Genomic DNA, 16,606 nt, shown 5'->3' on the forward strand with positions numbered 1-16,606 from the left:
TTGGTCTCTCTGTTTCCCTTGATGGCTATGAGGAATAGGAGTTGCCAAGAGGTGTAAAAGGAACTGCTTGCCAAGCCCCTGTTGTCAGGCACAGATGTCCCAATGGGCCTTATAAAGTACTCCTGTCCCCTCCTATAGCTGGTTAATCACCAAATGATTAATAACCTTCGTCAGCAGCAACAGCTTAGGCCAGACTTCCACTAGGAGAGAGACTGCTTGCATTGGTTTGATATTTGACATTTGATAATACAAAAAGTATTATGAATTGCAAATTTTGTATAGAGCCTCGTACTTCATCTGAAACCACACAGGAATTTAAGATGAGGCTTGGGATCACCATTTCAATTTGAATTTCAATCAAGTCAGATTTAATTCATGGATGTTTAGAAGGTTTGAACTTTGATTCAGAGTTAAGTAAATCCAGTATCTTATGAAGGAATTATAATGGAACGTGCTTCTTAAATCTAATCATTCATTTACGTGCCCATATTTTCTGTGCTGTTTAAAAATGTCTTTCAGCCCTCCCCACTGCACCCCCACCCTGCTTCATATGGCAAACCCCTTCCAGGTCCAAAGATTGGGTGCCGCACATGAGCAGACCAAGAGTGGCTCAGTCCAATCCCACCCTCTCACCTTTATGGGGAAGTAGCAGGTGTGGCGTGTCATTGTGATAGAGTTGGTTAATTTGGTAGAACATGCGCCTCAGAAGATTCACACACCAGGTACTTGGGTACATAATCAAGGCTGTCACCTTGGTGCAATCTGGAGGAAGCGATATCCAGTCACAATTGTCTTTTTGGATCTAACAAATTGAGGCCTCATCAGTCCTAGAATGAATTTTATTAAAATGTTCAGGCCAACATTTATCCCTAATTCATAGCCACTAAAGCAGATTATATCAATTTTACTGCACTGGTATTTGTGGGATCTTGCTGGGTCAAAAGATCATGGCTGACCTGTCCATAACCTCAAGAACTTCCTGCCTGATTTCCATAACCGTTTGTGCCCCTGTATCCCAAAAATTATCTTAGCCTCGTACATCTTAAGTGATTGCATCCAAGGCTGGGTTAGAGAATTCCAAAGATCATCGTCACATTAAGAGAAGAAATTCCTCCTTATCCGAGTCTCCCTAAACTGAGACTGTGGCCCCTAAACTCTCCCAGCAGTGGAAAGATCCTCATGGCATCAACCCTTGGAATATTACTCGTACATTTCAGCAGCAAATTTCAGTTAAATTTCCTCCACTTTCCCACCCACTTCTCTGGAACTGCAAGGAGAGGGGGTTGGGGGATATTGGTGCTGGTGCTACATTTAAAGTCAGTAGTCTCTACCTGAAAGTAACATCATTATCCACTGTGATAAGACTATTGAACGGTTCCCTTATATGATGAGATGGACTCTGACCTCACGATCTACCTTGTTGTGACCTTGCACCTTATTGCATTGCACTTCCTCTGTAGCTGTGACACTTTACTCTGTACTGTTATTGTTTTTACCTGTACTACCTCAATGCACTCTGTACTAACCCAATGTAACTGCACTGGGTAATGAATTGACCTGTACGATCGGTATGCAAGACAAGTTTTTCACTGTACCTCAGTACAAGGGACAATAATAAACCAATGCCAATACTGTCATCCAGTGACGTTGTGCTGAATCCTTCACTATCTGAATGTATGCATGTTGTAGAGCTGGAGGCAATGCTAACACAATGGGCTGGATTGTCTGACCTGCCAACCAGCAAGCATCACCCTAACTTTTCTTTTCAGATGGGAAGGTGGCAGGAACGGTAGAGCCACTTGGTGCTCCCTGAGCTGGCAACCTTCTGACTGCCCACTTGCTGGCCCATTGCCTGCTCAGCAGCCCCTTGCCCACTCGCCAGTGCTGGGAGGGGGAGGACACCCCCCCCCCCCCCACCCCCAACATTGTGTTGGAAGTCGACATCTGCAGGCTCTGCTAACATCTTATGTCACACCCGGACTGGTGAGGGGAGGGGGGTGTTGGCAGGGTGGCTGGTGGGTAGCCTTTATCTGAGTGAGATCCCAGGAAGGAACTGGATCTCAGGCTCAAGTCTAGGACCGAGGTGGGGAGATGGGGGTGATGGAAGGAGGGGGAACTGCTTTTAATTTCAGTTTTTCGCTTTATAGTTCCTGTGATGGAGATTGGCAGAATCCAGTGCCCCCTTACCTAGGCAGCAAGTTATGCGTCTGTTCGTTTGGTCAGCAAGTAAAATACGCCTCGTCCTGCGCCCCCCCTCCCCTTCTCCGAGTGCCCTAGCTGCCCATTGTAGGTTGGAGACTGTCCGAACCAGGAACAACTTCCAGGAGGGAAAGGAAGTGGGATATTAACAAAGATTAGGCCACATTTTCCCTCCCAGAGCCCCTCAGATCTGTGGATGTCTTAACTCTATTGTCACACAACACACTGTTTATCACCTCACAGTCAGTGACTGGCAATAACTTCTGAATCTTCTGTTGCCATTCATACCTATTACCCTGAACATCAAGCATTTCATATCTCACCTTGGGAAGCCAGCAACTGACAGGAGCCAGTAATGCCTTGATATGTCAGGACAGGACTGGGATAACTTCAGTGTGGAGCTGCACAGGATTATTAAGGTCACTTGGCTAGCCCCAGGCCATTAGTCATCACTGAACTGGGTGAGACAGTTGTTTGAATAATGATAGTGCATTAATGTGGAGGAACAGAGGGATCTTGGGGTCCACGTCCATAGATCCCTCAAGGTTGCCACGCAGGTCAATAGGGTTGTTAAGAAGGCGTATGGAGTGTTGGCCTTCATTAGTCGGGGGATTGAGTTCAAGAGCCATGAGGTGACGTTGCAGCTCTATAGAACTCTGGTCAGACCACACATGGAGTATTATGTTATAGGAAGGATGTGGAAGCTTTAGAGAGGGTGCAGAGGAGATTTACCAGGATGTTGTCTGGATTGGAGAGCATGTCTTATGAGAATAGGTTGAGTGAGCTAGGGCTTTTCTCTTTGGAGAGGAGGAGGATGAGAGATGACTTGATAGAGGTGTATAAAATGATAAGAGGCATAGATCGAGTGGACAGTCAGAGACTTTTTCCCAGGGCGACAACGGCAAACATGAGGGGATAATTTTAAGCTGATGGGAGGAAGGCATAAGGGGTATGTCAGGGGTAAGTTTTTTTTTTACACAGAGAGTGGTGGGTGCGTGGAACACACTGCCTGCAGAGGTTGTGGGGGCAGATATATTAGGGACATTTAATAGACTCTTAGATAGACACATGGATGACAGAAAAATAGGGGGCTATGTGGGACGGAAGGGTTAGATAGATCTTAGAGCAGAACAAAATGTTGGCACAACATTGTGGACCGAGGGGCCTGTACTGTGCTGTCATTCTATGTTCTATGAAACAATCTGGGAAGTTATAGCTTGGATTCATGATGACTGAGCACAGTGGAATGAAGAGCTTGGATAGATTGAAGAACTTGAAGAGCTTGAAGAACTGCGCATGATTTCCTACTTTGATCTTCACAATGAACAACTGCGCTGGAGTTCCATAACATTACAGACATAATCAGAGAATCATAGAATGGTTACAGGCATTCTGCCCATTGTGTCCTTGTTGGCTCTCTGTGAGCGCAAGTTCTACCAACCACCCACTCGACCCTTGTCCATAACCTTCTACACTACATATTTATACGAAACCTCTCAAAGGCCATGATGGAACCTGCCTCCACCACATCTGCAGGCAGTGCATTCCAGACTCTAACCGCACGCTCTGTAGAAAATTTTCCATTCATGTCACTCTTAATTCTCTTCCCCTTGCTACCTCTGGTCCTCAACCCCTGCACCAAAGGAAACAGATTCCCACTATCCACTCTGTCCAGACTACACATTATGTTATATACTTTCAAATCTTGCCTCAGCCATCCCTTCTCTAAAGTAAATAGTCCCAGTTTCTCCAATCTATCCTTGTAATTGTAGTCCTTCATTCCCGTAGATCTTTTCTGGACCCTCTCTAATGCCTTCACATCCTATAACATGGCATCCAGAATTGAACGTGATACTCCAGTTGAGGTCAGACCAGTGTCTTAGAAAGGTGCTGCTGTATGATTGGTCAAATAGCCATCACTCTTTGCTTCTTAAAATTACAATTGTTCATTTTGTAACGTGATATATAGTGTCAAGAATCAAGCCTTGATTATGTTCATTTGCAAAATAATAATCATAGAATAAAAATAACAGTGCCTGAAGGCCAATCGGGTGACCTCCACCTACACAGCAGGGAATTCACCAGAGCGAGAGATTGCAGAGCTCTGTTAGTATTTTGGCAGGATTGCTGGAGTATAACCATTACTACCAGCTAAGAAAATGGCAAATGCTGGGTTGGATGATATGGTCAAATATATTTAACACAGGATTCGGCGGCCAGTACTCGCAGTCAGAAAAATGGGTATTTCAGACTGTAAATGAACCCTTGGCTGACTTTCCTAGTCACGTGACTGTTAATAAACCCTGTTAATAAACCCATTCAAGCTAGTCCATAGATGCTGATAAACCTGTCAGGCAAGAGATTTTTCAAGTGCTGCATTCCATTTGTGACATGTCTTGCATACTTTCCATGCCTAATAATGAAATGGGCAAATTAACAGAGTTCTTTGTGTAGCTTGTTATGTGTTCTCATGGTGAAACCGGGCTAAACGTATCATTACCATTCCCATGTCTGGCTGCCAATTGCGGTTGGGTTCTCCTGAAATCTCATGACTTCATACTTCCAAGAGGCCCACCCAGTCAAACATCCTCTTCTTCCTTACCTCAAATACAACTGATAAACAAGAGCGTCCAAAAAAAATGTACGGGGGAACATAATGATTATTTTTCCTTTAGTCATTTGCAGCAGCTTCTGAGAGATCCTTTAATTCCGAGGGTGTTGGCAACTCAATCCCCACCACTGCCGGTGAATAGATTGCTGCAAAGATACTTGGCTGATTTCCCAATGTTCCTGGAGTTAGGCTGTGGTACCTTGCTGGGATCAGTACTTCTGCAGGGTGCTGCTCAAGCTGCCAGTTCCATGCCATTCCAATGTCATGAAACTACTAATTTAAGTTTGTACATAAGCAAAGATTGAGAAATGGTGAAAACCTGTGTACCGCAAAGTGCAATCATTCTAAACACCCAGGTGATTTACTAACATCAATTAGAGAAAGGATCCTGCTCATTTTACTCAGTCTGGCCTCTGTCTAATCCTAGAGCCACAGTCACGTGTTTGAGTCTTAACTCTCCTTTGAAATGGCCTGGTGCGTGACTCACTTTTACCATCGCCACTACTTTCAGGGAAAGACCAAAACCCAGATCAGCCAGCCTCAACCAAAGGTCTTGCAAAGGTCCCCTCACGAACATGTCAAGCAACAGCCTGACATGGTTGTTCTCAGGGAATCATACCATACCTTACCGAGAATGTGCCAGATTCTTTCATCACAATCTCTGGGTATGTCCTGATGATGCTGGAGGAACTCAGCATCATCATGTTTTTCATCTAGATTCCAGCATCTGCAGACCTTTGTTTCCCTGGGTACGTCCTGTCCTATTGGTCGGGCAGTCCCACCAGAACGGGAGTGGGAGGGATGAGTAGGGGGTACACTTATATCCAGGCAGGAGAGAATTGCCCTGGGAATTGTCAACACTGATTCCAGAAGCCATGGTGTCTCATGACATCAGATCAAACATGGGTAAGTAAACCTCCTCCTGCTTACCAACTACCGTTCTCATTCAGCTGAAGAATCGCTGCTCCTCCATCTTGAACAACGCTTGGAAAGAGCAGTGAAACAGTAAGGGCACACAATGTTCTCTGGGTGAGGGACTTCAATGTCCATCGCCACAAGTGGCTTAGTAGTACCACCACTGGCTGAGCTGACCGAGTCTCCAAGGACACATGTATCTGACTAGGTCTGCAGCAGGAACAAGAGAACCAACACAAAGGATAAACCTCAGTGAGAAGGCACACCAGGAACGGCAATGGGGACATCCAAAGATGAGGTGACAACCTGGCGAATCTGCAATACAGAACTGCCTACGTGCTAAACAGCATGCAATGGATAGTTAAATTATTTCATGAGCAATGCATCAGATCAAAGCTTGGCAGTCCTGCCACATCTGGATGGTAGACTATTAAGTGAAGGGGAAACAGAGGCTCCATTCTCAGTGATGGTGGGCCCCCGTATGTGAGTGCTAAAGAAAAGGCTGAAGCATTCACAACCAGAATTGCTGAGTGAATCTTGGCTTCCTCTTGAGGTCCCCACCGTCACAGAAGACAACCTGATCCCCACCAAGCTGAACACCACATTGATGTGGAATCATATCAGTGATCCTTCATCATCGATGGTCTAAGTCCTGGAACTCCCTGCCCAACAGCACTATGGGAGAACCTTTACCACAGGGACAGCAGTGGTCTAAGGTAGCAGCTCACCACCACCTTCTCAAGGGCAAATAGGGAGGGACAATAAATTCTGGCTTTGCCAAAGGATGTCCAGATCCTGAAAAGTAAATAAATGAAGTCTCAATAAGACACTTAAATAATTAGCAAATAATCAAAGTTATGGGCACGGACTGCAATGGTGCAAGTCTGCAGATCACCACCACTCTTTCTAGCACAATGAGGGAGGGGGTATAAATCAAATCACCCAAGACAAATTCCACCTCCAGGTCCAGCATAAGGGTCAAATGCCCCATTCTGCACCAGCCTTATAATTTATATGTGGAGCATTAGATGCAAACTCTGGGGTAGCGTCAGGAGGGAATGGTGAGGTGGTGGTCAGTAGCAGGGTCATAGTTCTCATTTGGTCAGTATTGTCAACAAATTCAAGAACTCCAGAGGTGAAGTAAAGAACTAATACTTTGGTCAGATATGTAACAGATGGCTCTTCTTTGAAACGACTGGACATTGCTGAATGCACCTGCAATTCATACTTTTGTTATTGACTTGTTTTGGCTGTAACAGGCAAAGTAAGAGTCACTTCTCCCGCTCAGTTACATAAGAAGCTTAGTCCAAAGAGAGGCAATAAAGGACTTTGGCCAGCTGAAACATCAGTTTCATTGCTCTGTGAACTGTTCAGCTTTGAGTGCTATTAATTAGCACAGAGCCTTGGTTTCATAGCAACAGGGAGAGGTCACAATTCAGGATGTTCAGATGCCCATAAGAATGACTTCCAAGGTTCCAACCTGAGATGAACTTGAACCAAGAACAGAGCACAAGGAGACAGGAGATGTGGAAAACATTCACCAGCGGAGGAAGACCATTCCCTCCTAATGATCTGTGAATAGAAGCCACAAGATCCACCAAATATGGTGTTCTTTCAGGCGAGCAGGGTGATATTTCATTAGTTTGAGGTGAAAAGATATAATTGGACAACAGGTGAACAAAAACTGGTGATACTGGACTGATGAGACCCTGGAAATATTTGGCCAGGGATGATCTAGAATGTTGTTAGATTAACCTGTATTGGCTCCAAACAATATTGTTTTAAAATTTGAATCTTCAAAATGGGCAGGCACACTAGTGTAGCGGTTAGCGTAACGTTATTCCAGCGCCAGCAAACCAAGTTCAATTCAGGCCGCTGTCTGTAAGGAGTTTGTACGTTCTCCCTGTGTCTGCGTGGGTTTCCTCCAGGTGCTCTGGTTTCTTCCCACATTCTAAAGACGTACGGGTTAGGAAGTTGTGGGCATGTTATGTTGGTGCTGGAAGCATGGAGACACTTGCGGGCTGCCCCCAAAACACTCTACGCAAAGATGCATTTCACTGTGTGTTTCGATGTACACGTGACTAATAAAGGTATCAAAACTTTAATTCTCTCCATGGCTTTGTCCCGCCCCATGCCAGTAACATCACTCAGCTTTACAATTCTTCACAGCTCTCTGCACTCCTCCAGATGCAATCCAATCACCACACCTAGTGATGCTTAAACTGTCTGGAAATGCCCTTCTTAAAGCTTTCCTGCTCTCCCTCCTACATTCCCCCTCTCCCTACCTTACCTCTCTCTCCCTCCTCTATTTTGTGCTTCTCCACCTCTTCCTCCTCCATTCCCCACCTCATTTCCTCTCCCTCTATTTTCTGAAATTCTACCTCTCCTTCCTCCATGAAGACACCTCCCTAAGCTTGCAACTATGACCGTGATCTCATGACTTCTGTCCAGTTACACTCCTCTGATATGTTAGGAGAGCTTTAACAATGATACCATTTCATTGATGCAGCCCTGTTCCAGCAGATACTTGGTCAGCCTGGTGCAATATGGTGCTAACCAAATAACATTGGCTCCTGATTACATGACAGCTCCAGGAAAGGGTGATTTATAGATTCACGTATGCCTTGCTTTAGGTACAATAGCCATGATTCTATTGTGACTTGAATGATTGATTACCAGAAGGCTTTTCATTACTTTGCCTCTTTGGTTTCTTTTTGCACCTGTACATTAATGTTAGGGCTGACATCACGTAAATATACCCTATTAAGCTTTGCAGATGTACACCATTCTATCAATGGAAAATAAATATTTAACATCAAGCAAATATGCATTGTCATTTTAATTACACTATTCCAGGTAGACCTTTTCCACACCTGCTCCAATTCGAAATTCCCAGTTTACGGAAGAACAACTATTAACCTGGCAAGAAATAAAACTGTTCAGCTCTGGACAAAGATCTACCACAATGTTATCACATTATTCTGTTCTAACTGAGAGATCAGGTACCAGATACTTCTCAGAATACTTGCAACTCAAAATTATGCCATTTTGAAATTGGCCAGCTTTCCCTGATTAATCTTTATGAGTCCACGAACTAAAATGTACTTTTCTTTTTATATCACACCTCCCAGCAGCAAACACCATTCTGAACAATTTAAAGCAGAATATTTCGGATTAATTTCTTGATGGATAACTCACCAAGCTGCCCAGTGTCCCAGTGTGAATCAGGCTTATGGTTACTCTATTGAAATGGGCAGTTTTTGTGGCCAAAATGGGAGGAACCAAGTGCCCATGAGGTAACTGCTTTGCAGAGCACTTAGAGTCACAGAGCTATACAACACACAAAGGGGCCTTTCGGCTGACCTTTATCCCCATCTACACTAATCCCATTTGCCTGCATTAGGTCTGTATCCTTCTGTGCCCTGCATATTTAGGTGCTGTCTAAAACATAGTGATTGTATCTGACTCCACCACCTCCTCTGGCAGCTCATTCCAGATATTAACATTCTCTGTGTAAACAAAAACTTACCCCTCAGATCCCCATTAAAACTCCTTCCTCTCACCTTAAACCTATGCCCTCTTGTTCTTGATTCTCCTGCCTTGGGAAAAAATGTTCTATCTACCCTATCTATACCTCTTATAACTTCACATACCTCTATCAGGTCACACCTCAGCCTCCTTCACTTCAGAAAAATCAAACCCAACCTATCCAATTCTTCCCATAACTAAAGTCCTCCAACCCAGACCACATCCTGGTGAATCTCCTCTGCACTCTCTCCAATGCAACCACATCTTTCTTACAGTAAGGTGGCTAGAACTGCACACAATACTCCGATGGTGGTTAAACCAGTATTTTGTAAAGTTGCACCATAATGTTCCAACTTTTAAATTCTGTGCCCCAACTTATGAAGGCAAGCATGCCATATGCCTTCTTCACCACCCTGTCTACCCGTGTTGCTACTTTCAGGAAACTATGGACTTGAACCCCCAAGATCCTTCTGTTCATCAACATTCATACCATTTAATGTACATGTCCTATCCCTATCTGACTTGCCAAATGCATCATCTCGCACTTGTTAAGATTAAATTCCATCTGCCAATGCTCTGCTGAACCTTCCATCTAATCTACATCCTGCTATAACCTTAGGCTACCTTCCTTGCAATCCACAACACCACCAGTTTTCATGTCATTTACAATCTTACTAATCATACCTCTCACATCCAAGTTGTTAAGATATATCACAGACAATAAAGGTCGCAGTACTAATCTCTGCGGTACGTCACAAGTCACAGACTTTCAATCAGAGAAATGCCCTTTCGCCACTACCCTCTGCTTCCTGTCACCAGGCCAATTTTATATTCAATCAGCCAGCTCACCTTGGATCCCATGTGCCTTAACCTTCTGGAGCAGCCTACCATGAAGGACCTTGTCAAATGACATACCAAAGTCCATTTAGACAATAGCTACCACCCCGCTTTCATAAATCTCCTTTGTTACCTCCTTAAAAACTCAGCTTGTGCAACCCATTCTTCTTATACAAGTCCACCTACCCCAGAAGCAATCCCAATAATCCAAGTACCCAAAGCCCTCCCTCCTGCACCAGTTCATTCAGAACACATTCACCTGCCTTGTCCTCCCATTTCTATCCTCACTAGCATGTGGCACAGGGAACAATCCAGAGATTACGACACTAGAGGTCCTGCTTTTAACCCTTCTGCCTAACTCCCTAAACTCACTTTGCAGGACTCATTCTTTTTCATACCTTGTGTTATGAGCGTAGGTTGAACGAGCTAGGGCTTTTCTCTTTGGAGAGGAGGAGGATGAGAGGTGACTCGATAGAGGTGTACAAGATGATAAGAGGCATAGATCGAGTGGACAGTCAGGGACTTTTTCCCAGGGTGACAATGGCTAACACGAGGGGATATAATCTTAAGGTGACTGGAGGAAGGTATAAGGGGGATGTCAGGGGTACTCTTTTTACACAGAGAGTGGTGGGTGCTTGGAACGCACTTCCGGCAGAGGTTGTGGAGGCAGATACATTAGGGACATTTAATAGACTCTTAGATAGACACATGAATGATAGAGAAATGGAAGGCTATGTGGGAGGGAAGGGTTAGATAGATCTAAGAGAAAAATGCCGGCACAACATTGTGGGCCGAAGGGCCTGTACTGTGCTGTAATGTTCTATGTTCTACACCAATGTCATTAGTACCAATGTGTTCTAGGACCTCTGGTTGTTCTTACTCCCCATTCAGAAAGTCTGTACCCGCTCCGTGACATCCCTGACCTTAGCACCAGGGAGGAACACACCATTCTGGAGCCTCGCTTTCAGCCACAGAAGCACCTGCCTGTTCCCCTCAGTAACGAATCCTCCCACCACTACTGCTCACCTAGAGTTTTCCTTCTGTGCATCAAAGCCAAGCCTGGCTCCACAAACTCGGCAGCAGCTGCTGCCTTCCTCTCAGATGCCAGCCCCCGTCCAACACTACGCGTGTTTGGGAGAGGAACGACCACAGGGGACTCCTGCATTACCTGCCTGCGCTTACTGCTCTTCCTGATAGTCACCCATCTCCTTTTTTTCTGAACCTGCAGGGTGACCAACTTGCTAAACGTACTACCTATGATATTTTCTGCACCCTGGATGCTCCACGGTGAGTCCATCCAGAGCTCCAACTATTCTAGGTACTCAGACAGGAGCTGAAGCTGGACGTACTTCCTGTAACTATAGTAACCAGGGAAGTAGGAAAAGTCCCTGATCTCCCACATTTGTAGGTGGAGCACACCACTGCCTTAATTTCCATGTCATTTATCCCCAGTCTACTAAGAAAGAGAAGAAAAATATTAGCTGGTCACTACTCATCCTCCTCACTGAAGCCTAATGCTCACTGCAGCCCACACCTTGACCTTCCATTCAGTCTGCAAGGGTGACCATGAACTACCAGTTGCTGTCACTTTAAGTCTCTGTCCCATTCCCACTCTGACCTTGCTGTCTATGGCTTCTCACACCGTTGCATTGAAGTCCAATGTAGACTTAAGCCTCAGGACTCAACAACGAACTCATCAATTTCAGATAACCAGACTTTCCAGTTTGTATCAGAACTGGTCAGTTCTAATGAAAGGTCATCAACCCTGTGATATTAACCCCATTGTTCTCTCTCTCCAGATGCTGCCTGACCTGCCGAGTTTTTCCATCAATTTCTTTTATTTCAGATTTCCAGCAACTGATGCGTTCATAGTTCCAGTAATGTTTTCTTTCTCTCTCAGAGTCATACCATGTCTATGCTGGCCATAAAGTACACACAAGGACATGAGAAAATAGGAGCAGGAGTAGGTCACAGGTCCCTCAATCCTGTCCTGTCATTCAATATAATCATAGGTGATCTATGCTGACCTCAACTCCTCTTCTGTGCCAGATCTCCACAACCTTCAATTCCTCAATCTTTCAAACATTTATCTCACTCCACCTGATGTATATCAATTGATATGACCTCCACCATCCTCAGGGGCAGAGAAATCCAGAGATTCACTACCCTTTACACACCTCAGTTTTAAATGACTGCCCCCTTACTTTGTAGCTGTGTCCCCTTGTTCCTGACTCTCCCATTTCTAATCCCATTTTCCAGTACTTGCCCTGGAGCCTTCCATGCTTCGGTGTTTCAAATGCTGGTTATAATTACCTCGGCTATGGAAAAACGTTTCTATCTACCCTATCCATGCCTCATGATTTTGTGTACCTCTACCAACTCCCCCCTCAAGCCTTCTCTACTGCACCATGTCTCTTCTTTATTCCAAGCAACATCCTGGTGAACCTCCTCCGCACCCTCTCCAATGCAATCAGGTCCTTCCTATAGCATGGCGACAGAACTGTAGATGGTACTTTAGCTGTGCCCTAACCAATATGCTATATAGTTGTATCTGTCATACATCGCCATCTATTTACACCTCCTTCAGACAGCTCAGCTGCAATGAACAAGCCTTCACCACCCTCTCTCAGCTGGCACCAAGACCACCCTACCACAAACATTCCCATCAGCCCTCCCCCTCTCTACAACTGAAAGCACATTTGTTTTCTAACTGCCCAGTTCCGAGATAAGATCACCGACCAGAACTCTGTTTCTCTCTCCACAAATGGTGCTACACCTGCTGAGTGTCTCCAGCATTTTCGGCTTTTATTTCAGATTTCCAACATCTGTAATCTGGACCTTAATGCCTCTTCCTCTTCCCTTTAGAGTTTTCACATCTTTCAATGCATGGTCTGGCAGCTGGTGTTGACAGTAAAATGAAGCTCAATCTGAACAAAGTCTCAATGCAAGCTAGAACGTGTTATATAAATAAAAGATGCAAAACAATGATTTCAAAGTTGTAGGTTTGACAGTTGAAGGACTGGCTGTGAGCGGTTCACACACTACTTTCAGCTGAAGCCAATGCCATCTGAAGCCCTGTCTGTAAAATCTACTGGGCAATCAAGCCAGCTACAAGTTGTCAGACAGGGAAAAGCTGGCAATCCTGGGGTTTTATTGCTACTCTAACTTCAGACATTGCATCCTAACTTCTCATTTCAGGACTAGTTACAAACAGGGGTGGAAAATCACTGCCAGCAAAATAACAGAACAGGCAATGGAAAAAGTTGTTTGCAATGTTTACACTCATCAGGGTGGGTTGCAAGAGACTGAAAACTTTTCATTCAGAACACCAGAGTCAGCACCAAGCATTTCTGGAGCAAGCACGTAGCAGTGTGACCACATACCCGCACCAATGCCACAATCATCATTCTGCCCACAATACAAGTGGCCTCACTCAGCTGCTGAAACTCTCTCTTGCCTCCAGACGAGAATTTCAAAGCTCTGTTCTGTCTGCCTTGTTTATCCCTTTCATTGAGATTCAGGGAGTAGTACAGCACGGACACATGCCCTTCAGTCAAACACAACCATGCCAACCATGATGCCTAGCTAAACTTATCCCATTTGCCTGCATTTGGCCCATATCCCTTTAAACCTTTCTTATCCATGTACCTGCCCAGATGTTTTATTTGCATTGCTATTTTACCAGCCACTACCACCTCCCCTGGCAACTTGTTGCACATACCCACCATCTCTGTGTGATGAACTTGCCCCTCAGGTCCCTCTTATATCTCTCCCCTCTCACCTTAAACCTGTGCCCTCTAGTTTTTGATTCCCCTTCCCTGGGAAAAAGACTGTGTGCGTTCACCCTATCTATACCTCATGATGTTATACACCTCTGTAAGGTCACCCCTCAATCTCCTACACTCCAATGAACAAAGTTCTAGCCAGCCTGCCCAACCTCTCCCCAAGATTAAAATACAGAAAACTGATAGACCGACAGTGCTTCTGTTAAAATAAATAAGTGACCAGAGGGTTGATAATGCGAAGAAACAATAACAATGAAATAAAAAGGCAGCAGCAAAGTATTCATGGAAATTCAAACCCAGGGCTGACTCCTTTCTTGCTTAGGCCATTGTTATCCAGATCAATAGCTTTGAATTCCTTTCAGAGGTTGTCCATTCTAATGAAATATTCTAAGAAACAACCTGCTCCTTTCCCCTCCTACTAATAGGACCTCACTGCATTATTACCTGTTCTAGCTTGCCAGAGACGGGAAGTATCTTCGGAGGGTTGCTCGGTTCTCTGTACTGCGGAGGCATGTTCTTCTCATTGTTGTTTGTCACATCAGTTTTAGTTCTGTCTCCTATCCGACGGTCCCCATTGATATATAAAGAATTAGACATGTTCTCGGGGTTAAAGCATTTCTCCTCAGACGAGAAGCGTTTTGAGAATTCCCGGGACGTGTAACTGTTCCTCAGCCCATCTTGCTGACGACTGCTGTTCTGGACAAGGCCTGGTCGGTTGTTGCTGTTCATGCTTTTCATTGCAAACTCCTGTTCATTGGCGACGCCACTGCCCACACTTCCCATCGTGCCCTGGGAGTAGCCAGGATCAGCGGACCTGGGAGCAAACACCGGGTACGTCTCACAGCCGTGGTAACCGGGGTCACTGGTCGTCGAAAGCATTTGAAGTTTTGCCATGTTGGCTCAGCAACAATAGAGCAACGTCAGCCAATGGCCCTGAAAGGTGGAAGAGAAATGGATGAGTGCCCTCGGACACAAGAATGGTAGGTAATTTAACCACCTTGAAGGCCTTCGATGCCAGAAAGTCGATTCATGCTGCCAATTTGAGAAGATAGTAGAGCACGTCAAAGCTGGGCAAAGATGGACCTTTCGACGCCCCTGTTACCCAGTTTCTTTCCCCGCCCCCACCTGGTCCCATCTGCCTATCACCCACACACTCAACCCACGGGGTCCCCAATCCCCTCCCACTACTGTTCCCATCTACTCACCATCCCTCCCTTATCTAATTCCACTCATCGTCTTCCTTTCTTATCAGATTCCACAACCTGTAGCCCTTTGCTCTCTCCACATCACCTCCCAGCCTCCGTCGCTACCTCCACCCCTCCCTCCATCTGCCCATCAACCCCTCCTCACCTGGATCCTCCTACCGCTTGCCAGCTCTTGCCCCTCCCCTCCCCCTCTCTTCTTTATACTGGCCACCTCCCCTCTACACTCTGACCCGATGCAGGGTCTCGACCCAAAACATTGACCACCCCTTTCCCCCCACATGCTGCCTGACCCACTCAGTTCCTCAGTTTTTTTGCTCCAGATTCCAGAATCTGCAGTCTCTGGTGCCTCTCTCTTTTAATGCCCATGTCTGGTTGTAAATCCTTGACCTGCCAAGGCAAGGTAGCAGAGCAGCTGCAACTGGTCTAGCAGTCCAGAAGCCTGGACTGATGATCTGCGGACATGAGTTCAAATGCTACCAGGGAAACGGGCAATTAATTGAGTGATTTGGAAATAGAAAGCTAAATGTGACAATGGTGACAATGACTTGATTGCTGTAAAAGTTCATCTGGTTCACAAGTGTTATTTCAAGAAAGAAAATATACCATCCTTACCCAATCCAGCCTCCATGCCTACCGGACTGTGGTTGCCTTTTTACTGAAAAGCCCAGCAAGCCAATCAGTGTGAGAGTAATTCAGGATGGATATAATTCAGGATGGATATGGAGAATGGAGATAATCCATTCTCCAGTGCCATATTCTTTAAATATTCCTTCATTACTTATGCAGCCCACTGTCTCCTCAGCACAAGCCTGGCCCCTTGGTTGTTTATGTTGGAAAACAAGGACAGCAAAACCAACATGGAAATTGGACTCTACAGTTAGAAACATCCAAAGTGATTTTGGTTTTTTTTGTACTGATGAAATAACTGGGCAGCGAGTTAATGGAGGAGTGTTGATAAAGGATAGAACAGAACTAGCACAGGCACTGGATCAAACTCAGTGGCTAAAGCCACCAGTTTTACATCAACACAGTTGGGGTGAGACAGGAAAAGAGAGAAAGGGAGATAAATGAGTGAGGCAGCAAGAGAGAGAGAGGAAACAGAAAGAGATGCAGGCAGAGAGAGAAAGGAAAAAAGAGCAGAGAAAGAGGCATAGATGGGGTAGATAATAATAAACTTTTCCCCTTGGCAGCGGTATCTCAGACCAGAGGGCATGGTTAAAGTGAGGAGTTAGCAGGGAGCTGAGTAAGAATATTCTCACCCAGAGGGCAGCTGTGATCTAGAACGCAGTGCCAGAGAAGGTGGTGGGGTCAGGTACTCTCACATTTAAGAAGCATCTGGATGAGCAGTTGAATCGCCACCGTGTAGTAGGCATGGACCAAGTGCTGGTGAATGGAATTACAATGGATAGGCACTTGATGGTTGGCATGGACATGGTGGGTTGAAGGTGATGTGCCTGTGGTCTATGACTAACTCTAAACAGACAGAGAAATTGATTCAGTCAGAAAGTTTATGCAAAATAGCATAT

At 45.2% G+C, this 16,606-nt stretch overlaps 1 protein-coding gene across 7 annotated transcripts in view; it reads right to left on the reverse strand.

Moving 5' to 3' along the window:
• LOC127567449 (leucine zipper putative tumor suppressor 3) overlaps positions 1–16,606 on the reverse strand; it is a 340,413-nt gene that overhangs the window by 23,863 nt on the left and 299,944 nt on the right. For all 7 annotated transcript variants that reach the window (XM_052010364.1, XM_052010362.1, XM_052010360.1 and 4 more), the window contains one exon: positions 14,320–14,808. In XM_052010364.1, the coding sequence (XP_051866324.1) occupies positions 14,320–14,769 (450 nt within the window). In that variant the 5' untranslated portion in view covers positions 14,770–14,808. The remainder of the gene's footprint in view (positions 1–14,319; positions 14,809–16,606) is intronic.

This window comes from Pristis pectinata, chromosome 2, assembly GCF_009764475.1.
Source record: "Pristis pectinata isolate sPriPec2 chromosome 2, sPriPec2.1.pri, whole genome shotgun sequence".
In the NCBI taxonomy this organism is placed as follows: Eukaryota; Metazoa; Chordata; class Chondrichthyes; order Rhinopristiformes; family Pristidae; genus Pristis; species Pristis pectinata.